This window comes from Leptodactylus fuscus, chromosome 8 (assembly GCF_031893055.1).
Source record: "Leptodactylus fuscus isolate aLepFus1 chromosome 8, aLepFus1.hap2, whole genome shotgun sequence".
Lineage (NCBI taxonomy): Eukaryota > Metazoa > Chordata > Amphibia > Anura > Leptodactylidae > Leptodactylus > Leptodactylus fuscus.
Window position 1 is genome coordinate 1,837,874 of NC_134272.1, and position 27,895 is coordinate 1,865,768.

The 27,895-nt window shown below is 52.3% G+C and overlaps 1 protein-coding gene across 1 annotated transcript; it reads right to left on the reverse strand.

Moving 5' to 3' along the window:
* Window positions 1-1,558: 1,558 nt before the first annotated feature.
* DAGLB (diacylglycerol lipase beta) lies at window positions 1,559-27,152 on the reverse strand. The gene is made up of 15 exons (XM_075285663.1): window positions 26,344-27,152; window positions 23,995-24,146; window positions 22,875-23,049; window positions 22,252-22,513; window positions 21,985-22,107; window positions 21,765-21,892; window positions 21,498-21,624; window positions 21,333-21,416; window positions 20,422-20,499; window positions 19,858-19,938; window positions 19,641-19,768; window positions 18,368-18,436; window positions 16,526-16,598; window positions 16,077-16,327; window positions 1,559-4,024 (listed from the first exon to the last, which is right to left on the reverse strand). Exons 1-15 carry the CDS (start codon window positions 26,436-26,438, stop codon window positions 3,826-3,828), a joined length of 2,025 nt encoding a protein of 674 aa, XP_075141764.1. The 5' UTR covers window positions 26,439-27,152; the 3' UTR covers window positions 1,559-3,825.
* Between the last annotated feature and the right edge of the window lie 743 nt (window positions 27,153-27,895).

Genomic DNA, 27,895 nt, shown 5'->3' on the forward strand with positions numbered 1-27,895 from the left:
TCGGGCGGCGAAAGGGGCAGGTTCACCACTGCATGTACCCCCCTATAGATCGCACAGCTCGGCTTCTCTCCTCCATCCTGTACCCCCTATAGATCGCACAGCTCGGCTTCTCTCCTCTCCTCCATCCTGTACCCCCCTATAGATCACACAGCTCGGCTTCTCTCCTCTCCTCCATCCTGTACCCCCCCTATAGATCGATCGCACAGCTCGGCTTCTCTCCTCTCCTCCATCCTGTACCCCCCCTATAGATCGATCGCACAGCTCGGCTTCTCTCCTCTCCTCCATCCTGTACCCCCCTATAGATCGCACAGCTCGGCTTCTCTCCTCTCCTCCATCCTGTACCCCCTATAGATCGCACAGCTCGGCTTCTCTCCTCTCCTCCATCCTGTACCCCCCCTATAGATCGATCGCACAGCTCGGCTTCTCTCCTATATCTTATCCTGTACCCCCTATAGATCGATCGCACAGCTCGGCTTCTCTCCTCCATCCATCCTGTACCCCCCCTATAGATCGATCGCACAGCTCAGCTTCTCTCCTATATCTTATCCTGTACCCCCTATAGATCGATCGCACAGCTCGGCTTCTCTCCTCCATCCATCCTGTACCCCCCCTATAGATCGCACAGCTCGGCTTCTCTCCTCCATCCTGTACCCCCTATAGATCGATCGCACAGCTCGGCTTCTCTCCTCCATCCATCCTGTACCCCCCCTATAGATCGCACAGCTCGGCTTCTCTCCTCCATCCATCCTGTACCCCCCTATAGATCGCACAGCTCGGCTTCTCTCCTATATCTTATCCTGTACCCCCTATAGATCGCACAGCTCGGCTTCTCTCCTATATCTTATCCTGTACCCACTATAGATCGATCGCACAGCTCGGCTTCTCTCCTCCATCCATCCTGTACCCCCTATAGATCGCACAGCTTGGCTTCTCTCCTATATCTTATACCCCCTATAGATCGCACAGCTCGGCTTCTCTCCTCCATCCTGTACCCCCTATAGATCGCACAGCTCGGCTTCTCTCCTATATCTTATCCTGTACCCCCTATAGATCGCACAGCTCGGCTTCTCTCCTATATCTTATCCTGTACCCACTATAGATCGCACAGCTCGGCTTCTCTCCTCCATCCTGTACCCCCCCTATAGATCGCACAGCTCGGCTTCTCTCCTCCATCCTGTACCCCCTATAGATCGCACAGCTCGGCTTCTCTCCTATATCTTATCCTGTACCCCCCTATAGATCGCACAGCTCGGCTTCTCTCCTCCATCCTGTACCCCCTATAGATCGCACAGCTCGGCTTCTCTCCTCCATCCTATACCCCTATACAGTGGGGCAAAAAAGTATTTAGTCGGTCACCAATAGTGCAAGTTCCAGCACTTATAAAGATGAGAGGCGTCTGTAATTTACATCATAGGTAGACCTCAACTATGAGAGACAAAATGAGAAAACAAATCCAGAAAATCACATTGTCTGATTTTGTAAGAATTTATTTGCAAATTATGGTGGAAAATAAGTATTTGGTCAGTAACAAAATGTCATCTGAATACTTTGTTCTCTCTCCTTTGTTGGCAATGACAGAGGTCAGACGCTTTCTGTAAGTCTTCACAAGGTTGGCACACACTGTTGTTGGTATGTTGGCCCATTCCTCCATGCAGATCTCCTCTAGAGCAGTGATGTTTTGGGGCTGTCGCTTGGCAACACGGACTTTCAACTCCCTCCAAAGGTTTTCTATAGGGATGAGATCTGGAGACTGGCTCGGCCACTCCAGGACCTTGAAATGCTTCTTACAAAGCCACTCCTTCGTTGCCCTGGCGGTGTGCTTTGGATCATTGTCATGTTGAAAGACCCAGCCACGTTTCATCTTCAATGCCCTTGCTGATGGAAGGAGGTTTGCACTCAAAATCTCACGATACATGGCCCCATTCATTCTTTCATGTACCCGGATCAGTCATCCTGGCCCCTTTGCAGAGAAACAGCCCCAAAGCATGATGTTTCCACCCCCATGCTTTACAGTAGGTATGGTGTTTGATGGATGCAACTCAGGATTCTTTTTCCTCCAAACACGTAAAGTTGTGTGTTCTACCAAACAGTTCCAGTTTGGTTTCATCAGACCATAGGACATTCTCCCAATACTCTTCTGGATCATCCAAATGCTCTCTAGCAAACTTCAGACGGGCCCGGCCATGTACTGGCTTAAGCAGTGGGACACGTCTGGCCCTGCAGGATCTGAGTCCCTGGCGGCGTAGTGTGTTACTGATGGTAGGCTTTGTTACATTGGTCCCAGCTCTCTGCAGGTCAGTCACTAGGTCCCCCCGCCTGGTTCAAGAGCTGGAGACGGTTTCTTTAGTCCATAGAACTATTTTCTCTTCATACTTATTTCTATGTCTGAGATATAAGGACGACGAGGAGACGACAAAGTTATCAGAAGGCGTTTGGAACACAAATACGGAAGCGCTGACGTTGCGATTATTATCGAATATCTGCTTGGGGCCGAATGATGCAAATATCTAGCAGCATTCTGGGAAAGTGGGAGGGGCTTACACGGAGGGGAGGGGCAGCACAAGAGACAGGACTACAAGGTGCGGGACTCACTTGCATCTGTGCACGGTTTGGATTAGCCCTTCTATAGTCACTTGTCTCCTTCCGGCAGATCTGGAGGCCCGAGGCGGCCGCATCATCATCATCATCTTATAAACCTGAAGAAATCCTCTAAAACATCATTTATGACAAGTATAAAAAAAAAACTGGTGCAAAACATAAAGGTGCTAGAAGAGGCGTTGTTCTAGTAGAGGAGCGTGCAGACAGGCACCTGCACAGACACAATAACCCCACCCCCCTCATCCCGTACACAAAATCTTGTAGAACTTTCTATTACTTCAGGTTTCCCTTCTGCCCATTGACAAGGTCCCGGCTTGTCGCCCTTGCAGTCACTTTCACAGGCTGCAGACACCTGCACACCCGGATCCTCTTGTCTGACATGTGACCGCAGTTGGATCCAGATTAGACGACCCCGATCCCGCTGAGGCTGCACCTTGTAGTAACGTCTCAGAGGTTTGTTCTGCAGAATGTTCTCCCTGACAGCAGCAGAGATCTTACCCGAGGGACAGGACAGAGCGCCACAACTGCTCATGGAAGGGGTTACACTTTATTTGGGTAAAATCATAAACCCCTTTAAGGACATAACATGTAACTTATAGACGACCTCTCACCACATTCACCTCTTTACCTCCTTTAACGGATTCCAGCACAGTTGCGATTTTCTCTCTCGCCCCCACCATTCCTGAGTAACAAAGATGTTTTGGTGCCTGTTGTGCTACTTAATCTCTACACTGTCAGGTGGGTGGGGTCAGGCAGGGGGTGTGATTCAGAGCTCCAATCAGAGGCAGCCAGTGTCAGAGCTCAGAATCACGCCCACTTGTCTGCTCCTGTTTGACCCCGCCCCTCCTGACAGCGCAGAGAATAAATACTATATCAGGCAACAAAACTACCTGCACTGATTGCTCAGGAATGGTGGGGGCGAGAGAGAAACGTCCAACTGTGCCAGAATCAGTGGAGAGGGGGCTATTAAATAATGTAAATCTCAAATGCCTGTAAATCCCTTTAAGTATTGTAGACGTTCCGCTCTTCCATTTCATCGGAGACATAAAATATTAAACTCACTTATTCAATGAAACCAAATGATAGTGCAAAATGCGACACGCGAGAGTCTTCAGGTCACGCCCTGATCATTGTCCTGCAGTCCATGTAATGGTTATTGTGTTATCTGTCAGACGCCCCCATATCCCCCCAGGGGTGAAGGAGCATTGCAAGTCACATGGCAAAGGCTTAGACCTGGTTTGCAAGTAAATGTTGTGGTGGAGCGTGGCAGGGCCCACAGCCGGCCCTCTCTGGGCTCAGGCTCCGCAGGGCGCTCAGTACAATGTCCGGCATGTGGTTTGTGATCATCCGGGGGCTGATGTAAATGCTGCTGAACGACGTCTCCTTAGACCAGCGGGCGACATATTTCACATCCGAGAAACAGAGCCTGGAACGAAACGCGTAAGGATTAGTCACCGCGATATTAATATAGCAAGTCCACGCCCCAACATCAAAGGGGGGCTGAGAGTTATCGGATCATAGAGGCGTGGCCAACCACAGCCAGAGATGGGGATCATATATATATATATTGTATATAGCAAATTACTGCCAAGATGGAATATCTGCTCCTACGTCCTGACCCCGAGAGTCGCTGCTCTATACTCTATAAACTATATACTGCTCTGTCCCTGCAGCCCCTATACAGGTGGACAGCACCGGACATGTCAATAGCTGCTCCTACGTCCTGACCCCGAGAGTCGCTGCTCTATACTCTATATACTATATACTGCTCTGTCCCTGCAGCCCCTATACAGGTGGACAGCACCAGACATGTCAATATCTGCTCCTACGTCCTGACCCCGAGAGTCGCTGCTCTATGCTCTATACTCTATATACTATATACTGCTCTGTCCCTGCAGCTCCTACACAGGTGGACAGCACCGGACATGTCAATATCTGCTCCTACGTCCTGACCCCGAGAGTCGCTGCTCTATACTCTATATACTATATACTGCTCTGTCCCTGCAGCTCCTACACAGGTGGACAGCACCGGACATGTCAATATCTGCTCCTACGTCCTGACCCCGAGAGTCGCTGCTCTATACTCTATATACTATATACTGCTCTGTCCCTGCAGCCCCTACACAGGTGGACAGCACCGGACATGTCAATAGCTGCTCCTACGTCCTGACCCCGAGAGTCGCTGCTCTATACTCTATATACTATATACTGCTCTGTCCCTGCAGCCCCTACACAGGTGGACAGCACCGGACATGTCAATATCTGCTCCTACGTCCTGACCCCGAGAGTCGCTGCTCTATACTCTATATACTATATACTGCTCTGTCCCTGCAGCCCCTACACAGGTGGACAGCACCGGACATGTCAATAGCTGCTCCTACGTCCTGACCCCGAGAGTCGCTGCTCTATACTCTATATACTATATACTGCTCTGTCCCTGCAGCCCCTACACAGGTGGACAGCACCGGACATGTCAATAGCTGCTCCTACGTCCTGACCCCGAGAGTCGCTGCTCTATACTCTATATACTATATACTGCTCTGTCCCTGCAGCCCCTACACAGGTGGACAGCACCGGACATGTCAATAGCTGCTCCTACGTCCTGACCCCGAGAGTCGCTGCTCTATACTCTATATACTATATACTGCTCTGTCCCTGCAGCCCCTACACAGGTGGACAGCACCGGACATGTCAATATCTGCTCCTACGTCCTGACCCTGAGAGTCGCTGCTCTATACTCTATATACTATATACTGCTCTGTCCCTGCAGCCCCTATACAGGTGGACAGCACCAGACATGTCAATAGCTGCTCCTACGTCCTGACCCCGAGAGTCGCTGCTCTATACTCTATATACTATATACTGCTCTGTCCCTGCAGCCCCTACACAGGTGGACAGCACCGGACATGTCAATATCTGCTCCTACGTCCTGACCCCGAGAGTCGCTGCTCTATACTCTATACTCTATATACTGCTCTGTCCCTGCAGCCCCTACACAGGTGGACAGCACCGGACATGTCAATAGCTGCTCCTACGTCCTGACCCCGAGAGTCGCTGCTCTATACTCTATATACTACATACTGCTCTGTCCCTGCAGCCCCTACACAGGTGGACAGCACCGGACATGTCAATATCTGCTCCTACGTCCTGACCCCGAGAGTCGCTGCTCTATACTCTATATACTCTATATACTGCTCTGTCCCTGCAGCTCCTACACAGGTGGACAGCACCGGACATGTCAATAGCTGCTCCTACGTCCTGACCCCGAGAGTCGCTGCTCTATACTCTATATACTCTATATACTGCTCTGTCCCTGCAGCCCCTACACAGGTGGACAGCACCGGACATGTCAATAGCTGCTCCTACGTCCTGACCCCGAGAGTCGCTGCTCTATACTCTATATACTATATACTGCTCTGTCCCTGCAGCCCCTATACAGGTGGACAGCACCGGACATGTCAATAGCTGCTCCTACGTCCTGACCCCGAGAGTCGCTGCTCTATACTCTATATACTATATACTGCTCTGTCCCTGCAGCTCCTACACAGGTGGACAGCACCGGACATGTCAATAGCTGCTCCTACGTCCTGACCCCGAGAGTCGCTGCTCTATACTCTATATACTATATACTGCTCTGTCCCTGCAGCTCCTACACAGGTGGACAGCACCGGACATGTCAATAGCTGCTCCTACGTCCTGACCCCGAGAGTCGCTGCTCTATACTCTATATACTATATACTGCTCTGTCCCTGCAGCCCCTACACAGGTGGACAGCACCGGACATGTCAATAGCTGCTCCTACGTCCTGACCCCGAGAGTCGCTGCTCTATACTCTATATACTCTATATACTGCTCTGTCCCTGCAGCCCCTACACAGGTGGACAGCACCGGACATGTCAATATCTGCTCCTACGTCCTGACCCCGAGAGTCGCTGCTCTATACTCTATACTCTATATACTGCTCTGTCCCTGCAGCCCCTACACAGGTGGACAGCACCGGACATGTCAATAGCTGCTCCTACGTCCTGACCCTGAGAGTCGCTGCTCTATACTCTATATACTCTATATACTGCTCTGTCCCTGCAGCTCCTACACAGGTGGACAGCACCGGACATGTCAATAGCTGCTCCTACGTCCTGACCCCGAGAGTCGCTGCTCTATACTCTATATACTATATACTGCTCTGTCCCTGCAGCCCCTATACAGGTGGACAGCACCGGACATGTCAATAGCTGCTCCTACGTCCTGACCCCGAGAGTCGCTGCTCTATACTCTATATACTATATACTGCTCTGTCCCTGCAGCTCCTACACAGGTGGACAGCACCGGACATGTCAATAGCTGCTCCTACGTCCTGACCCCGAGAGTCGCTGCTCTATACTCTATATACTATATACTGCTCTGTCCCTGCAGCTCCTACACAGGTGGACAGCACCGGACATGTCAATAGCTGCTCCTACGTCCTGACCCCGAGAGTCGCTGCTCTATACTCTATATACTATATACTGCTCTGTCCCTGCAGCCCCTACACAGGTGGACAGCACCGGACATGTCAATATCTGCTCCTACGTCCTGACCCCGAGAGTCGCTGCTCTATACTCTATATACTCTATATACTGCTCTGTCCCTGCAGCTCCTACACAGGTGGACAGCACCGGACATGTCAATAGCTGCTCCTACGTCCTGACCCCGAGAGTCGCTGCTCTATACTCTATATACTCTATATACTGCTCTGTCCCTGCAGCCCCTACACAGGTGGACAGCACCGGACATGTCAATATCTGCTCCTACGTCCTGACCCCGAGAGTCGCTGCTCTATACTCTATATACTATATACTGCTCTGTCCCTGCAGCCCCTACACAGGTGGACAGCACCGGACATGTCAATAGCTGCTCCTACGTCCTGACCCCGAGAGTCGCTGCTCTATACTCTATATACTCTATATACTGCTCTGTCCCTGCAGCCCCTACACAGGTGGACAGCACCAGACATGTCAATAGCTGCTCCTACGTCCTGACCCCGAGAGTCGCTGCTCTATACTCTATATACTATATACTGCTCTGTCCCTGCAGCCCCTACACAGGTGGACAGCACCGGACATGTCAATAGCTGCTCCTACGTCCTGACCCTGAGAGTCGCTGCTCTATACTCTATATACTATATACTGCTCTGTCCCTGCAGCCCCTACACAGGTGGACAGCACCGGACATGTCAATAGCTGCTCCTACGTCCTGACCCCGAGAGTCGCTGCTCTATACTCTATATACTATATACTGCTCTGTCCCTGCAGCCCCTACACAGGTGGACAGCACCGGACATGTCAATAGCTGCTCCTACGTCCTGACCCCGAGAGTCGCTGCTCTATACTCTATATACTCTATATACTGCTCTGTCCCTGCAGCCCCTACACAGGTGGACAGCACCGGACATGTCAATAGCTGCTCCTACGTCCTGACCCTGAGAGTCGCTGCTCTATACTCTATATACTATATACTGCTCTGTCCCTGCAGCCCCTACACAGGTGGACAGCACCAGACATGTCAATAGCTGCTCCTACGTCCTGACCCCGAGAGTCGCTGCTCTATACTCTATATACTATATACTGCTCTGTCCCTGCAGCTCCTACACAGGTGGACAGCACCGGACATGTCAATAGCTGCTCCTACGTCCTGACCCCGAGAGTCGCTGCTCTATGCTCTATATACTACATACTGCTCTGTCCCTGCAGCTCCTATACAGGTGGACAGCACCGGACATGTCAATAGCTGCTCCTACGTCCTGACCCCGAGAGTCGCTGCTCTATACTCTATATACTATATACTGCTCTGTCCCTGCAGCCCCTACACAGGTGGACAGCACCGGACATGTCAATAGCTGCTCCTACGTCCTGACCCCGAGAGTCGCTGCTCTATACTCTATATACTATATACTGCTCTGTCCCTGCAGCCCCTACACAGGTGGACAGCACCGGACATGTCAATATCTGCTCCTACGTCCTGACCCCGAGAGTCGCTGCTCTATACTCTATATACTATATACTGCTCTGTCCCTGCAGCTCCTACACAGGTGGACAGCACCGGACATGTCAATATCTGCTCCTACGTCCTGACCCTGAGAGTCGCTGCTCTATACTCTATATACTCTATATACTGCTCTGTCCCTGCAGCCCCTATACAGGTGGACAGCACCGGACATGTCAATAGCTGCTCCTACGTCCTGACCCCGAGAGTCGCTGCTCTATACTCTATATACTATATACTGCTCTGTCCCTGCAGCCCCTATACAGGTGGACAGCACCGGACATGTCAATATCTGCTCCTACGTCCTGACCCCGAGAGTCGCTGCTCTATACTCTATACTCTATATACTATATACTGCTCTGTCCCTGCAGCCCCTACACAGGTGGACAGCACCGGACATGTCAATATCTGCTCCTACGTCCTGACCCCGAGAGTCGCTGCTCTATACTCTATATACTATATACTGCTCTGTCCCTGCAGCCCCTACACAGGTGGACAGCACCGGACATGTCAATAGCTGCTCCTACGTCCTGACCCCGAGAGTCGCTGCTCTATACTCTATATACTATATACTGCTCTGTCCCTGCAGCCCCTACACAGGTGGACAGCACCAGACATGTCAATATCTGCTCCTACGTCCTGACCCTGAGAGTCGCTGCTCTATACTCTATATACTCTATATACTGCTCTGTCCCTGCAGCCCCTATACAGGTGGACAGCACCGGACATGTCAATAGCTGCTCCTACGTCCTGACCCCGAGAGTCGCTGCTCTATACTCTATATACTATATACTGCTCTGTCCCTGCAGCCCCTACACAGGTGGACAGCACCGGACATGTCAATAGCTGCTCCTACGTCCTGACCCCGAGAGTCGCTGCTCTATACTCTATATACTCTATATACTGCTCTGTCCCTGCAGCCCCTACACAGGTGGACAGCACCGGACATGTCAATATCTGCTCCTACGTCCTGACCCCGAGAGTCGCTGCTCTATACTCTATATACTATATACTGCTCTGTCCCTGCAGCTCCTACACAGGTGGACAGCACCGGACATGTCAATAGCTGCTCCTACGTCCTGACCCCGAGAGTCGCTGCTCTATACTCTATATACTATATACTGCTCTGTCCCTGCAGCCCCTACACAGGTGGACAGCACCGGACATGTCAATATCTGCTCCTACGTCCTGACCCTGAGAGTCGCTGCTCTATACTCTATATACTCTATATACTGCTCTGTCCCTGCAGCCCCTATACAGGTGGACAGCACCGGACATGTCAATATCTGCTCCTACGTCCTGACCCCGAGAGTCGCTGCTCTATACTCTATATACTATATACTGCTCTGTCCCTGCAGCCCCTACACAGGTGGACAGCACCAGACATGTCAATAGCTGCTCCTACGTCCTGACCCCGAGAGTCGCTGCTCTATACTCTATATACTATATACTGCTCTGTCCCTGCAGCTCCTACACAGGTGGACAGCACCGGACATGTCAATATCTGCTCCTACGTCCTGACCCCGAGAGTCGCTGCTCTATACTCTATATACTATATACTGCTCTGTCCCTGCAGCCCCTACACAGGTGGACAGCACCGGACATGTCAATATCTGCTCCTACGTCCTGACCCCGAGAGTCGCTGCTCTATACTCTATATACTATATACTGCTCTGTCCCTGCAGCCCCTACACAGGTGGACAGCACCGGACATGTCAATAGCTGCTCCTACGTCCTGACCCCGAGAGTCGCTGCTCTATACTCTATATACTATATACTGCTCTGTCCCTGCAGCCCCTATACAGGTGGACAGCACCAGACATGTCAATATCTGCTCCTACGTCCTGACCCCGAGAGTCGCTGCTCTATACTCTATATACTATATACTGCTCTGTCCCTGCAGCTCCTACACAGGTGGACAGCACCGGACATGTCAATATCTGCTCCTACGTCCTGACCCCGAGAGTCGCTGCTCTATACTCTATATACTCTATATACTGCTCTGTCCCTGCAGCTCCTACACAGGTGGACAGCACCGGACATGTCAATAGCTGCTCCTACGTCCTGACCCCGAGAGTCGCTGCTCTATACTCTATATACTATATACTGCTCTGTCCCTGCAGCCCCTATACAGGTGGACAGCACCGGACATGTCAATATCTGCTCCTACGTCCTGACCCCGAGAGTCGCTGCTCTATACTCTATATACTATATACTGCTCTGTCCCTGCAGCCCCTACACAGGTGGACAGCACCGGACATGTCAATAGCTGCTCCTACGTCCTGACCCCGAGAGTCGCTGCTCTATACTCTATATACTATATACTGCTCTGTCCCTGCAGCTCCTACACAGGTGGACAGCACCGGACATGTCAATATCTGCTCCTACGTCCTGACCCTGAGAGTCGCTGCTCTATACTCTATATACTATATACTGCTCTGTCCCTGCAGCCCCTACACAGGTGGACAGCACCGGACATGTCAATAGCTGCTCCTACGTCCTGACCCCGAGAGTCGCTGCTCTATACTCTATATACTATATACTGCTCTGTCCCTGCAGCTCCTACACAGGTGGACAGCACCGGACATGTCAATAGCTGCTCCTACGTCCTGACCCCGAGAGTCGCTGCTCTATACTCTATATACTATATACTGCTCTGTCCCTGCAGCCCCTACACAGGTGGACAGCACCGGACATGTCAATATCTGCTCCTACGTCCTGACCCTGAGAGTCGCTGCTCTATACTCTATATACTCTATATACTGCTCTGTCCCTGCAGCCCCAATACAGGTGGACAGCACCGGACATGTCAATAGCTGCTCCTACGTCCTGACCCCGAGAGTCGCTGCTCTATACTCTATATACTATATACTGCTCTGTCCCTGCAGCCCCTATACAGGTGGACAGCACCGGACATGTCAATATCTGCTCCTACGTCCTGACCCTGAGAGTCGCTGCTCTATACTCTATATACTATATACTGCTCTGTCCCTGCAGCCCCTACACAGGTGGACAGCACCGGACATGTCAATATCTGCTCCTACGTCCTGACCCCGAGAGTCGCTGCTCTATACTCTATACTCTATATACTGCTCTGTCCCTGCAGCCCCTACACAGGTGGACAGCACCGGACATGTCAATAGCTGCTCCTACGTCCTGACCCCGAGAGTCGCTGCTCTATACTCTATATACTATATACTGCTCTGTCCCTGCAGCCCCTACACAGGTGGACAGCACCGGACATGTCAATAGCTGCTCCTACGTCCTGACCCCGAGAGTCGCTGCTCTATACTCTATATACTATATACTGCTCTGTCCCTGCAGCCCCTACACAGGTGGACAGCACCGGACATGTCAATATCTGCTCCTACGTCCTGACCCCGAGAGTCGCTGCTCTATACTCTATATACTATATACTGCTCTGTCCCTGCAGCCCCTACACAGGTGGACAGCACCGGACATGTCAATATCTGCTCCTACGTCCTGACCCCGAGAGTCGCTGCTCTATACTCTATATACTATATACTGCTCTGTCCCTGCAGCCCCTACACAGGTGGACAGCACCGGACATGTCAATATCTGCTCCTACGTCCTGACCCCGAGAGTCGCTGCTCTATACTCTATATACTCTATATACTGCTCTGTCCCTGCAGCTCCTACACAGGTGGACAGCACCGGACATGTCAATATCTGCTCCTACGTCCTGACCCCGAGAGTCGCTGCTCTATACTCTATATACTATATACTGCTCTGTCCCTGCAGCCCCTACACAGGTGGACAGCACCGGACATGTCAATAGCTGCTCCTACGTCCTGACCCCGAGAGTCGCTGCTCTATACTCTATATACTATATACTGCTCTGTCCCTGCAGCTCCTACACAGGTGGACAGCACCGGACATGTCAATATCTGCTCCTACGTCCTGACCCTGAGAGTCGCTGCTCTATACTCTATATACTATATACTGCTCTGTCCCTGCAGCCCCTATACAGGTGGACAGCACCGGACATGTCAATATCTGCTCCTACGTCCTGACCCCGAGAGTCGCTGCTCTATACTCTATATACTCTATATACTGCTCTGTCCCTGCAGCCCCTACACAGGTGGACAGCACCGGACATGTCAATATCTGCTCCTACGTCCTGACCCCGAGAGTCGCTGCTCTATACTCTATATACTATATACTGCTCTGTCCCTACAGCCCCTACACAGGTGGACAGCACCGGACATGTCAATAGCTGCTCCTACGTCCTGACCCCGAGAGTCGCTGCTCTATACTCTATATACTATATACTGCTCTGTCCCTGCAGCCCCTACACAGGTGGACAGCACCGGACATGTCAATATCTGCTCCTACGTCCTGACCCCGAGAGTCGCTGCTCTATACTCTATATACTATATACTGCTCTGTCCCTGCAGCCCCTACACAGGTGGACAGCACCGGACATGTCAATAGCTGCTCCTACGTCCTGACCCCGAGAGTCGCTGCTCTATACTCTATATACTCTATATACTGCTCTGTCCCTGCAGCCCCTACACAGGTGGACAGCACCGGACATGTCAATATCTGCTCCTACGTCCTGACCCCGAGAGTCGCTGCTCTATACTCTATATACTATATACTGCTCTGTCCCTGCAGCCCCTACACAGGTGGACAGCACCGGACATGTCAATAGCTGCTCCTACGTCCTGACCCCGAGAGTCGCTGCTCTATACTCTATATACTATATACTGCTCTGTCCCTGCAGCCCCTACACAGGTGGACAGCACCGGACATGTCAATAGCTGCTCCTACGTCCTGACCCCGAGAGTCGCTGCTCTATACTCTATATACTGCTCTGTCCCTGCAGCCCCTACACAGGTGGACAGCACCGGACATGTCAATATCTGCTCCTACGTCCTGACCCTGAGAGTCGCTGCTCTATACTCTATATACTCTATATACTGCTCTGTCCCTGCAGCCCCTATACAGGTGGACAGCACCGGACATGTCAATAGCTGCTCCTACGTCCTGACCCCGAGAGTCGCTGCTCTATACTCTATATACTGCTCTGTCCCTGCAGCCCCTACACAGGTGGACAGCACCGGACATGTCAATATCTGCTCCTACGTCCTGACCCCGAGAGTCGCTGCTCTATACTCTATATACTATATACTGCTCTGTCCCTGCAGCCCCTATACAGGTGGACAGCACCGGACATGTCAATATCTGCTCCTACGTCCTGACCCCGAGAGTCGCTGCTCTATACTCTATATACTATATACTGCTCTGTCCCTGCAGCCCCTACACAGGTGGACAGCACCGGACATGTCAATAGCTGCTCCTACGTCCTGACCCCGAGAGTCGCTGCTCTATACTCTATATACTATATACTGCTCTGTCCCTGCAGCCCCTACACAGGTGGACAGCACCAGACATGTCAATATCTGCTCCTACGTCCTGACCCTGAGAGTCGCTGCTCTATACTCTATATACTCTATATACTGCTCTGTCCCTGCAGCCCCTATACAGGTGGACAGCACCGGACATGTCAATAGCTGCTCCTACGTCCTGACCCCGAGAGTCGCTGCTCTATACTCTATATACTATATACTGCTCTGTCCCTGCAGCCCCTACACAGGTGGACAGCACCGGACATGTCAATATCTGCTCCTACGTCCTGACCCCGAGAGTCGCTGCTCTATGCTCTATACTCTATATACTATATACTGCTCTGTCCCTGCAGCCCCTACACAGGTGGACAGCACCGGACATGTCAATAGCTGCTCCTACGTCCTGACCCCGAGAGTCGCTGCTCTATACTCTATATACTATATACTGCTCTGTCCCTGCAGCCCCTACACAGGTGGACAGCACCGGACATGTCAATATCTGCTCCTACGTCCTGACCCCGAGAGTCGCTGCTCTATACTCTATACTCTATATACTATATACTGCTCTGTCCCTGCAGCCCCTACACAGGTGGACAGCACCGGACATGTCAATAGCTGCTCCTACGTCCTGACCCCGAGAGTCGCTGCTCTATACTCTATATACTCTATATACTGCTCTGTCCCTGCAGCCCCTACACAGGTGGACAGCACCGGACATGTCAATATCTGCTCCTACGTCCTGACCCCGAGAGTCGCTGCTCTATACTCTATATACTATATACTGCTCTGTCCCTGCAGCTCCTACACAGGTGGACAGCACCGGACATGTCAATAGCTGCTCCTACGTCCTGACCCCGAGAGTCGCTGCTCTATACTCTATATACTATATACTGCTCTGTCCCTGCAGCCCCTACACAGGTGGACAGCACCGGACATGTCAATATCTGCTCCTACGTCCTGACCCTGAGAGTCGCTGCTCTATACTCTATATACTCTATATACTGCTCTGTCCCTGCAGCCCCTATACAGGTGGACAGCACCGGACATGTCAATAGCTGCTCCTACGTCCTGACCCCGAGAGTCGCTGCTCTATACTCTATATACTATATACTGCTCTGTCCCTGCAGCCCCTACACAGGTGGACAGCACCGGACATGTCAATATCTGCTCCTACGTCCTGACCCCGAGAGTCGCTGCTCTATGCTCTATACTCTATATACTATATACTGCTCTGTCCCTGCAGCCCCTACACAGGTGGACAGCACCGGACATGTCAATAGCTGCTCCTACGTCCTGACCCCGAGAGTCGCTGCTCTATACTCTATATACTATATACTGCTCTGTCCCTGCAGCTCCTACACAGGTGGACAGCACCAGACATGTCAATATCTGCTCCTACGTCCTGACCCCGAGAGTCGCTGCTCTATACTCTATATACTATATACTGCTCTGTCCCTGCAGCCCCTACACAGGTGGACAGCACCGGACATGTCAATATCTGCTCCTACGTCCTGACCCCGAGAGTCGCTGCTCTATACTCTATATACTATATACTGCTCTGTCCCTGCAGCCCCTACACAGGTGGACAGCACCGGACATGTCAATAGCTGCTCCTACGTCCTGACCCCGAGAGTCGCTGCTCTATACTCTATATACTATATACTGCTCTGTCCCTGCAGCCCCTACACAGGTGGACAGCACCGGACATGTCAATAGCTGCTCCTACGTCCTGACCCCGAGAGTCGCTGCTCTATACTCTATATACTACATACTGCTCTGTCCCTGCAGCCCCTACACAGGTGGACAGCACCGGACATCGGCCAGGTCTAGACACATCAGTGCCACTGGGCCGTGCGATTCTCTTTCTCTATGGCGGTAACAGTGTAGGGCCGCACTGATCGCTGCCCCCATACGTCCTGCCCTAAGGGGTCTCAGCATCGGAACAATTACCCCATATCAGTAGGGATTTCCTGTCCTGTTCTCTGCCGTTCTGGGCCACTGATCACTCTCTTAAGTCCCTGCGTGTCGATATCTGACAATGCGCCGCCTGCAGAGCCCTGGCGGATATTCCTGCGCACGTCTTACCATCCTGCTCTGCTGTCTTCTGTAATATGGATGATCCTCCCGGGTAGATAGAGGAGAGGATAGCGCGGAGAGTCCGGGGGGGAGCCGTCTACCAGGGTGTTGTATGAAGACGACTTCTGCACCATCAGAGTCTGCTCGGCCAGCAGCGGTTGGGTTAGAGACGCCATGTTTCGGCTATCCAGTTCTGTTGGGAAGTGGTCCGGAGTGCCACCAAATAACTCATACCAACACCCCCGCAGCAGGATCTGATACTGAGGAGAGACATATTAATGACAGGACCTGACAAGAGGCTCGGACCCCCCGAATTCTGAGGACAGACCCCCATTCTCAGGATCGGCTATCCCTATGGTGAAGGCGGCCGCCCCAGACATCCCTACAGTACATGGAATCCGTCCTCCAGCCCGGCCACACCTTCACCTGCCCCCGCACGCTCAGCCGCAGTCACTTACCTTGGGTCGGTTACAGTTCACCACCATCCTCAATATTCGGTTCTTTAGATCTTCCATGTTGGGTAAACTCAGTCTATGGAGAAGAAAATAGAACCGCGGAAGAGGCAGGTTAAGATTTATTCTATAGAAGGTGCATTACAAGGAGCCCGCCCCTACTGAGACAAGCCCGCCCCCTCTACTGCAAAGAGACCGCCCCTACTGAGACAAGCCCGCCCCCTCTACTGCAAAGAGACCGCCCCTACTGAGACAAGCCCGCCCCCTCTACTGCGAGGAGCCCGCCCCCTCTACTGTGAGGACACCGCCCCTACTGAGACAAGCCCGCCCCCTCTACTGCGAGAAGACCGCCCCTACTGAGACAAGCCCGCCCCCTCTACTGCGAGGAGCCCGCCCCTACTGAGACGAGTCCACCCCCTCTACTGCGAGGAGCCCGCCCCTACTGAGACAAGCCCGCCCCCTCTACTGCGAGGACACCGCCCCTACTGAGACAAGCCCGCCCCCTCTACTGCGAGGACACCGCCCCTACTGAGACAAGCCCGCCCCTACTGAGACAAGCCCGCCCCTACTGAGACAAGCCCGCCCCTACTGAGACAAGCCCGCCCCTACTGAGACAAGCCCGCCCCTACTGAGACAAGCCCGCCCCTACTGAGACAAGCCCGCCCCTACTGAGACAAGCCCGCCCCTACTGAGACAAGCCCGCCCCTACTGAGACAAGCCCGCCCCTACTGAGACAAGCCCGCCCCTACTGAGACAAGCCCGCCCCTACTGAGACAAGCCCGCCCCTACTGAGACAAGCCCGCCCCTACTGAGACAAGCCCGCCCCTACTGAGACAAGCCCGCCCCTACTGAGACAAGCCTCTACTGTGAGGACACCGCCCCCTCTACTGTGAGGACACCGCCCCCTCTACTGTGAGGACACCGCCCCTACTGAGACAAGCCCGCCCCCTCTACTGCGAGGAGACCGCCCCTACTGAGACGAGTCCGCCCCCTCTACTGCAAGGAGACCGCCCCTACTGAGACAAGCCCGCCCCCTCTACTGCAAGGAGACCGCTCCTACTGAGAAAAGCCCGCCCCCTCTATGTGAGGACACCGCCCCTACTGAGACAAGCCCTCCCCCTCTACTGCAAGGAGACCGCTCCTACTGAAACAAGCCCGCCCCCTCTATGTGAGGACACCGCCCCTACTGAGATAAGCCCGCCCCCTCTACTGTGAGGACACCGCCCCTACTGAGACAAGCCCGCCCCCTCTACTGTGAGGACACCGCCCCTACTGAGACAAGCCCGCCCCCTCTACTGCAAGGAGCCCGCCCCTACTGTGACAAGCCCGCCCCCTCTACTGCGAGGAGACCGCCCCTACTGAGACAAGCCCGCCCCCTCTACTGCAAGGAGACCGCCCCTACTGTGACAAGCCCGCCCCCTCTACTGCGAGGAGACCGCCCCTACTGAGACAAGCCCGCCCCCTCTACTGCAAGGAGACCGCCCCTACTGAGACAAGCCCGCCCCCTCTACTGCAAGGAGACCGCCCCTACTATGACAAGCCCGCCCCCTCTACTGCGAGGAGACCGCCCCTACTGAGACAAGCCCGCCCCCTCTACTGCAAGGAGACCGCCCCTACTGTGACAAGCCCGCCCCCTCTACTGCGAGGAGACCGCCCCTACTGCAAGGAGCCCGCCCCCTCTACTGCGAGGAGCCCACCCCTACTGAGACAAGCCCGCCCCCTCTACGACGAGGAGCCCGCCCCTACTGAGACAAGCCCGCCCCCTCTACTGCGAGGAGACCGCCCCTACTGCAAGGAGCCCGCCCCCTCTACGGCGAGGAGCCCACCCCTACTGTGATGAGTCCTTACCTTGGCACAAGATCTTTCCCGACTATTATCGAGGTGATGAAACTCTTTGAATAATCAGCAAGAGATTTACTACAAGATAAAACAAAGCTAAAATCACTACAAAGCTCAAATTGTAATGGCTGACAATAGTTCTAGCGCTGCGGGCCTGTGACGCTGCAATTTACTGTAATGGGGTGACAGTATATAGTAATGGCTGGCAGTATATAGCAGTGACTGGCAGTATATAGTAATGGCTGGCAGTATATAGTAGTGGCTGGCAGTATATAGTAGTGGCTGGCAGTATATAGTAGTGGCTGGCAGTATATAGTAGTGGCTGGCAGTATATAGTAATGGCTGGCAGTATATAGTAGTGGCTGGCAGTATATAGTAATGGCTGGCAGTATATAGTAGTGGCTGGCAGTATATAGTAATGGCTGGCAGTATATAGTAATGGCTGGCAGTATATAGTAGTGGCTGGCAGTATATAGCAGTGGCTGGCAGTATATAGCAATGGCTGGCAGTATATAGCAGTGGCTGGCAGTATATAGTAATGGCTGGCAGTATATAGTAGTGGCTGGCAGTATATAGCAGTGGCTGGCAGTATATAGCAATGGCTGGCAGTATATAGCAGTGGCTGGCAGTATATAGCAGTGGCTGGCAGTATATAGTAATGGCTGGCAGTATATAGCAGTGGCTGGCAGTATATAGCAGTGGCTGGCAGTATATAGTAGTGGCTGGCAGTATATAGTAGTGGCTGGCAGTATATAGTAGTGGCTGGCAGTATATAGTAGTGGCTGGCAGTATATAGTAGTGGCTGGCAGTATATAGTAGTGGCTGGCAGTATATAGTAATGGCTGGCAGTATATAGTAGTGGCTGGCAGTATATAGTAGTGACTGACAGTATATAGTAGTGACTGGCAGTATATAGTAATGACTGGCAGTATATAGTAATGACTGACAGTATATAGTAATGGCTGATAGTATATAGTAGTGACTGGCAGTATATAGTAATGGCTGGCAGTATATAGTAATGGCTGATAGTATATAGTAATGACTGACAGTATATAGTAATGGCTGATAGTATATAGTAATGACTGGCAGTATATAGTAATGGCTGATAGTATATAGTAGTGGCTGATAGTATATAGTAGTGACTGACAGTATATAGTAGTGACAGACAATCGTTCTAGCATGCTGCGGGCCTGTGATGCTGCTATTTCCTATAATGGGGTGACAGTATATACAAGGCCGCCTGTCCGCTGACGTAACGTGCGCTCCGGGCGCACACACTCACCTGAAGAGGCCCCCTGGTGGGGAGAAGGCATAGCACTTGAGAGTAGGGAAGGAGCTTCGCAGCTGCACGGCCAGCACCGCCGCTGCCCCAGCCCCCAGGCTATGGCCTACAATGACAAGCTTGTACTCCTGGCAAGACACAGAAACGAAAGATTGTTGGAGCGAGCGCTGCCGCAACATCACGTAACAAGCAGTGGTCTATAGGAGCGAATACTTACCGGTGCGACAGTGAACGCCTGGTTGAGTATGCCGTCATTGATAAGCCGTCTGTAGATGTAACTCGCAGCTTGACAAATCCCCTGAAATACAATTTACAGATGAGGCTCCGGGATACGAAAGCTTCAGTGCGCGGCCAAAGATGGCGCTAACCCCGCGCAGCCTAGGTGTGAGCTGCCTTGTCAGGTGTCCTGGGTGCAGGACCTCAGCGCAGTCCTATAGTCCCTGATATCATGTCATTGCCGTCAGACAGATCCCGTGTACACGTCACTCATAACTCACCGCCCTGAATTCTTGATCTTTACGTTGCGCTATAGGAGTTGAGATTACGTTGCAGATTTTCCTGATCCATAAATCAGCTGATAATATAATATATGATAATGTGACGCACCCAGCTCTGCTGCGCCCCCGATAGGTGACACAGATCATCTGCTATACCTACAGGTCAGGCCTACATGGTGAGATCCCCGCCCCACCCCCACCTGGCCAGTTCATGTCCAGCCATAGACCCCGGGCGTGTAGAAGACGAGACTGGAGAACAAAGTCTGAAGGGTCAAGTGCGTTACCTTATGTGAGAAGCAATCGCCATCCACCCCATCCGTGTGCAGGTTCTCGCAGTCCGCAGACAGGTCAGTCAGGACGTCCTGCAAAGAGGGAGCAGAGCTCAGGAGGCTACAAGTCCTCGCCTATTATTCTGCTTTATTACTTACCGTGCAAACATTTGTGTCCGGTGGGGAGAAAATGCTGCGCAGTGAGAGAGATTCCAGAAAGAGAAGGGTTAATATGTCCTCCATGATGAGAATGAGGAAAAGAGAAATGTAAATCCAAGCAATATTGGAGGAGGAGCCTGGAAGTGATGATCCCGCCCCCACAGGTATCGCCCTGATCTCATCACCATCCAGTCTGTCTGGGATGACATGGAGAGAGACGGATTGGAGGAAGCAACATCCACAGAAGATCTGGGCGTAGTCCTCCAAGATGGCGGCGGGAACAACCTACAAAAACCGTCTGCAAGTACCGAGAAGAAGGCAAATACTGATGGGACTGACATTTCTATTTTCTTCCTTCATTCAGCCAGTAACACTTCTATATGAATGAATTCTCTCTCTGCACATCCCCCACACGTGCCTAAAGCTGTGGTGCTTTTAGGTTCCTGCACGGATTACAGCCAATCACTAGGGGGGTCCTAGCAGAAGGACATCTCACAAACTGCCCAAAGTGGCCGTCCCCTCTAGGCCTGAGGCTCTACCCCAGGGGTCGGCAACCTTCAGCACTCCAGCTATTGTAAAACTACAACTCCCAGCATGCCCACCCGCTCTGCTGTTCAGAACTCCTATGCAAGTGAATGGTCAAGTTGGGAGTTGGAGTTTCTCAGCAGCCGGAGTGTGAATAAAATACTGACAAGTAAAAGAATCCAGAACCTCCAGATACAAAAACCAAAACGTCTATAGATAGGCCAAATCCAGTCAGCAGTTACCTCCAGAGACAACGTGCCTCTCACAGCTACCAAGATGGCTTCTGTCTTGTGGTCAAGGGCAACGAAAAATGGAATTTCATAGATCTGCAGCATAAAATGAAATCTATGAGAAGATCCCTGGAAGGGCGGTCAGTCATTGGCAGGACACGACGGGCATCGCCTCACCCTGTTGTGGAAGCTGATGTGGATGAAGTCCCGATACTCGAGCCCTGTAGTCTGCAGAATGGAGCCAAAATGGCAATTGAGGTGATCGCCGCCCACAATATCCCGCTCGGCTCTGCGGTTCTGGCAGCTGGAACAGAAAAGAGGAGTGACATCTATGGGGTAGTAGATCAGGATAGGGGGCGCTCTGGGTATGACGATTCACAGAACAGGGCGGGGGGGGGGCAGGACTCACAGGCTGGCAGGGTCCGGCCGTCAGGGCACACTCACCATTCCCCGCACAGTTTGCACAGACCAGTGAGGGGGTTACTGAACACATAGAGGGGCCAACCATAGGCAGCGGCGGCAAACTGCATGTAGTGAGCGGCCTTCTCCAACTCCACGTCCAGATCATCCCTCTAAACAAGAAGAGAAGGCAGGCTTATGGGGGGAGATCACCTTGATAATTGGGGTGGGGGAGGGGGGTCATATCTCCATTATCAGGACTGACCTCAGATTGTGACGGTGACTGGGACACGACTTCATCAGGATCCCGGCTGAGGTCAACCTTGTCCTGCTCCTGATGAAGGAGAGTCAGTCCTGCAGCGATGTCACTGGGAACCAGATCTGTGTCCTGGAAGACAAATATGGACCAATCTGTAGGGAACAGTCCGGGCAAAGACAACGAGGGCAAGTGCTAAGGGTCAGGGCACGACGCTCAAAGTGGTCCTTGTGACCAGTCCTTATACAAGCGCCATATTGGCAGAGAAGAGCTTACAGCGAAGTAGCTGGTGAGGAGCTGAGCGATGCTGGAGAAAGCCGCCCTGTTGTCATTGTCATTGCCTATGCAGCAGCACAGCAGGCGGATTCGGGTCTCCCACACCCTGGCTGCCGTCTTCTTGAAGTTGTACATGAGCTGCTCGGACTGGCTGCTCTCCAGGTTGTGATCTTCATCTCTCACATAATATAAAGCTTTCTTGTGTCCCAGCGGATCAAAGACGATGATGACGGCTATGGTGGTGAAGAGCATGATGATCCAACTGCAAGGTACAGAGAGACGGCCGGGTTATTCCATGCAGGTTACTGTGCACGACACAAATCCCCCGACCCATGAGACATATCTAGTAGATTGTATACAGACTACTGCAGCCATATCAGCTGATCCCTGAGGTACCGCTGGGGAGGCTGTAACCCCCCTAGAGCCAGAGCTGGACGACCTCATGGCCTGAGAAATCTGCCCCCAATTTATTACACAGGTCCCCGCCGGGCCGGACCACATGTAACACAATACCCTGAAGATTTATAGACAAGGTTTGTGTCTGCTCCTATTACAGCCCCTCCGTGGCCCTTCTAGTTTGGGAGGAGGGTTAGACCGTGCAGAGTCCCAGCAGCCGCTCTTACCTCGCGATAACGGTCAGCAGAATGACGTGCACCACGGTCTTATCACACTGGACGCCATTGTCCGACACCCAGATCGCCCCCATAATGGCCCACGCCAGTTCTGGCAGGTAGAGAGCCAGGCGGATGTACACCAGTTTGGGCATGCACTTCCGGGGCCCGGGGTTGGAGATGGTTCCTGCAAGGCAAGAGATAAAAGGTAAGAACTAGAAAGCGAACATATAGTAATATATACAACAGGCAGCGTGGGTGCCAGGATCTACTGAACAGCGAGTCTCATGAAGGGGTAGCCATGCGACTAGTTCATAGACACAGGGGGGCAAAGGGAATCACCTACAATCGGCCATGTAACCATACAGAGGGCTGTGCTGATCGGCGGCGGTCCCAGGTAGCTGTCCTAGGGACAGGCCATCAATGTTAAAAACTGGATAAGCCTTTTATTTATTTTTACTGACATTACACAATCTTTGTAGAGTTTGTTGCATTTACTGACACAGCGATCCAATCACTGGAGTGAATAAGAGGCCGTGGTTGTCAGACATCTACCATGTATGAGGACTCTATAGATTAGGTTTATACATGTCCCACTATAGGGATCCTCCCAGGATAAGCGGCGGCAGAGGTGTCAGGCGTCTGCTGATCCCCCATCACTAGGTCACACACATTCAGACAATGGTTATCACTTCTTATTAGGTGACCATCCCAAATCCTTCCTTGGTCTCTTGTAGACGTTCACAGCTGGATGACATGTCGGAGCGTGCGGCGTTGCTGACTGATCCTCCCGCCAGCGCTTCATATATAGGCGACATCTCCTTTATGAGGCCAGAAGATCCCGAGACAAGACAAGACCTGCAGAACATGACAGAATGCCCAGAAGACCTACGTGGAGGCGAGCGACCCCTCCCTGAGCCCTGACACGTCCTCCTTAGACATTGCTCGGTCTTATCTTATCTTTGGTGTCAGACCTCGTGTGCACCGGAGCAGCAGTCACATGTCAGACCCGTGTGCACCGGAGCAGCAGTCACAGAGGCCGCTGTTCACACTTGTGCAGATCATAATGTAAACGCGCTGCAGAGAACTGGAAGGTAAAATGAGCAGAATAGTAAGAGCGAGACGTCCGCACCTTGCATACTGATGTAGACGATGGCCGACATGGAGCAGATAACTGCAGCCAGCATGACCAGAAGGACAATGAAGTAGCTCTGCAGTAAGGAGCCCCCGGGACATTCAAAGTGACCCTTGTGGACCGAGTAGAGGACAAGGACCCCGAGCCACCTGCAACACAAAAGAGGCCATGTGGGATCATGTGTGTCAGGAGTATGGAAAGAGACAACATAAATACATAGATACATTGTATTCACCCGGCCGTGTAACACGTATGTGCCTGCTCTGCTCAGACATACTAAGTACATTGTATTCACCCGGCCGTGTAACACGTATGTGCCTGCTCTGCTCAGACATACTAAGTACATTGTATTCACCCGGCCATGTAACACGTATGTGCTTGCTCTGCTCATACATACTAAGTACATTGTATTCACCCGGCCGTGTAACACGTATGTGCCTGCTCTGCTCAGACATACTAAGTACATTGTATTCACCCGGCCATGTAACACGTATGTGCCTGCTCTGCTCAGACATACTAAGTGCACTGTATTCAGTAGGCCGTGTAACACGTATGTGCCTGCTCTGCTCAGACATACTAAGTACATTGTATTCACCCGGCCATGTAACACGTATGTGCCTGCTCTGCTCAGACATACTAAGTACATTGTATTCAGTCGGCTATGTAACACGTATGTGCCTGCTCTGCTCATACATACTAAGTACATTGTATTCACCCGGCCGTGTAACACGTATGTGCTTGCTCTGCTCATACATACTAAGTACATTGTATTCACCCGGCTATGTAACACGTATGTGCCTGCTCTGCTCAGACATACTAAGTACATTGTATTCACCCGGCCGTGTAACACGTATGTGCCTGCTCTGCTCAGACATACTAAGTACATTGTATTCAGTCGGCTGTGTAACATGTATGTGCCTGCTCTGCTCATACATACTAAGTACATTGTATTCAGCCGGCCGTGTAATACGTATGTGCCTGCTCTGCTCATACATACTAAGTACATTGTATTCACCCGGCTATGTAACACGTATGTGCCTGCTCTGCTCATACATACTAAGTACATTGTATTCACCCGGCTATGTAACACGTATGTGCCTGCTCTGCTCAGACATACTAAGTACATTGTATTCACCCGGCCATGTAACACGTATGTGCCTGCTCTGCTCATACATACTAAGTACATTGTATAATATCCGATTGCTGGATTCCATACCAGATAAGGGCGGGGTCACATCGGCGCCCGCTCTCCGCTCTGCAGGTTTCCGTCTTCTGCCCCGCGACACTGGACAGGAGACGGAAACGCGGCGGTCAGTTTTGATACGGATTCACTTGAATGGGATTGTAAAGGTGACGGCCCGTGTGCGCCTTCTGCATGTCCGCGGGGAAATCGTTTTCTTTTAGCTGGACACAAAGCGGGACATGCAGGAAGCATTGCGTCTATAAGAGAGAGCTCCACCCTGCTCTGTGCACTGCCATGCTGATGGTTTCCCAAGCTCTTGCAGCACAACCTCCAACCCCAGCAGGCTCATCCGCTGAATCTCACTGCGGTTACAACATTCAGATTCCTGTAAATGTATTACACAATGCAATAGCGCCCCCTGCACAAGGTGCGAACATGAAGACCTCGGCCGTGCCATGGTGGACTACAAATGCCGTATTAGTATCTGGGCCGGAGCACACGCCTACTAACCAGAACTCACAGCACCAGGAGTGTGAGCGCGGGTCAGGCCGGGACACTCAGGTACACGCTAGGAGGAAGCAGATCTATAAAGGGAGTCTGTAACCAGTCACAAGGAAGGGCGGGGGGCACTCCACTGAGCACACTCATACTTGTAAAGGGGCTATCCAGGACATATATACTGATGGCCTATCCGATATGTAACTGGGGGTCTGACACCCAGCACCCACAGAGATCAGCTGCCTGTACCTTACATATTATACATGAATGGGACTGAGCCGCTGTGGTATCATGTGACAGCTGAACTGGATGTCACCAACACATGGAGGAGGCTGCAGAGCTTGTAACCCCCTCCCCCGCGGCCCCGCCGATCACATGACTGGGGGGGGGGGGGTCAGGTGTCCGACCTCCACCAATCACACTGGATAGATGATCAATATATCCCAGCCCCCCCAAAAAATCCCTTAAAATAATTCCATCACCTCACTGGAATAGTCTTTATAAATATGCAAATAAGGCTCAAAGCAATGGGGGCGGGGCCAGAGCAGCTGGGGGGGGGGCTCAGCAGTGATGTTACTGCAGTCCTCCCGGCCACTACAAGTCCCACCCCCCTTCCCACCACAGGTCCCAGCAACACCCCCTTGAGCCCAGAGCCCATCACTCACCAGATCACCCTGACCAGCAGCTCGAAGGCTCCGGGGAACACCAGATCATCACTAGCTATAGCCCAGCGCCGGCCAAACAGCTGCAGCCCCGGCATCCTGCTGACTAGGGGGGCCCTGGTCTCCTGCTGACTAGGGGGGTCCTGGTCTCCTGCTGACTAGGGGGGTCCTGGTCTCCTGCTGACTAGGGGGGCCCTGGTCTCCTGCTGACTAGTTGGGGGGGCCCGGTCTCCTGCTGATTATGGGGGGTCCCAGTATTCTGCTGCTGACTGGGGGGGGCCCTGGTTTTCTGCTGATTATGGGGGGTCTGGTCTCCTGCTGACTAGTTGGGGGGGGCCCGGTATTCTGTTGCTGACTGGGGGGGCCCTGGTCTCCTACTGCTGACTAGGTGGGGGGCCCCAGTCTCCTGCTGACTGGGGGGGCCTGGTCTCCTGCTGACTAGGTGGGGGGGCCTGGTCTCCTGCTGACTAGGTGGGGGGGCCTGGTCTCCTGCTGACTAGGTGGGGGGGCCTGGTCTCCTGCTGACTAGGTGGGGGGGCCTGGTCTCCTGCTGATTATGGGGGGTCTGGTCTCCTGCTGACTGGGGGGGCCTGGTCTCCTGCTGACTGGGGGGGCCTGGTCTCCTGCTGACTGGGGGGGCCTGGTCTCCTGCTGATTATGGGGGTCCCGGTCTCCTACTGACTAGGTGGGGGGGCCCGGTATGGCTGTGACGGGCTCTACCCCACCGCCCACACCGGAGAGCTGCCCGGCCACCCGCCGCCTGTCACCACCATCTCCCCGTCACTGCTGCCCGCAGCTGTGCACCGCGCAATACACTCCGACCGGAAACAGCGGCCTCATCACGTGACCGCCCGTCAGCCGAGGGTTAACCCTTCATGACCGGGACAGATTTCGCTTTCACTTCTTGTCTTAAGGTTATGGCGGGTTATTAGGCCACATCTCAGTTATATATATATGTGTGTGTGTATATATGTATATAGGTGTGTGTATATAGGTGTGTATAGGTGTATATGTATATGTGTATGGAGTGCTGAGAATAACAGACCGGGGAACAGGAGGAGAGGAGCTGCCAAAGTCCAGGTACCAGTGTAATACTGAAGTAACTACAGCTAATATATCACTGTATACCGCCATATACTAGTAATAATAATAGTAATAATTACAGCGACATGTCCGAGTATACCGCCATATACAGTAATAATAATAATACCTACAGCGATATGTCCGAGTATACCGCCATATACAGTAATAATACCTACAGCGACATGTCCGAGTATACCGCCATATACAGTAATAATAATAATACCTACAGCGACATGTCCGAGTATACCGCCATATACAGTAATAATAATAATACCTACAGCGACATGTCCGAGTATACCGCCATATACAGTAATAATAATAATAATACCTACAGCGACATGTCCGAGTATACCGCCATATACAGTAATAATAATAATACCTACAGCGACATGTCCGAGTATACCGCCATATACAATAATAATAATAGTAGTAATACCTACAGCGACATGTCCGAGTATAGCCATATACAATA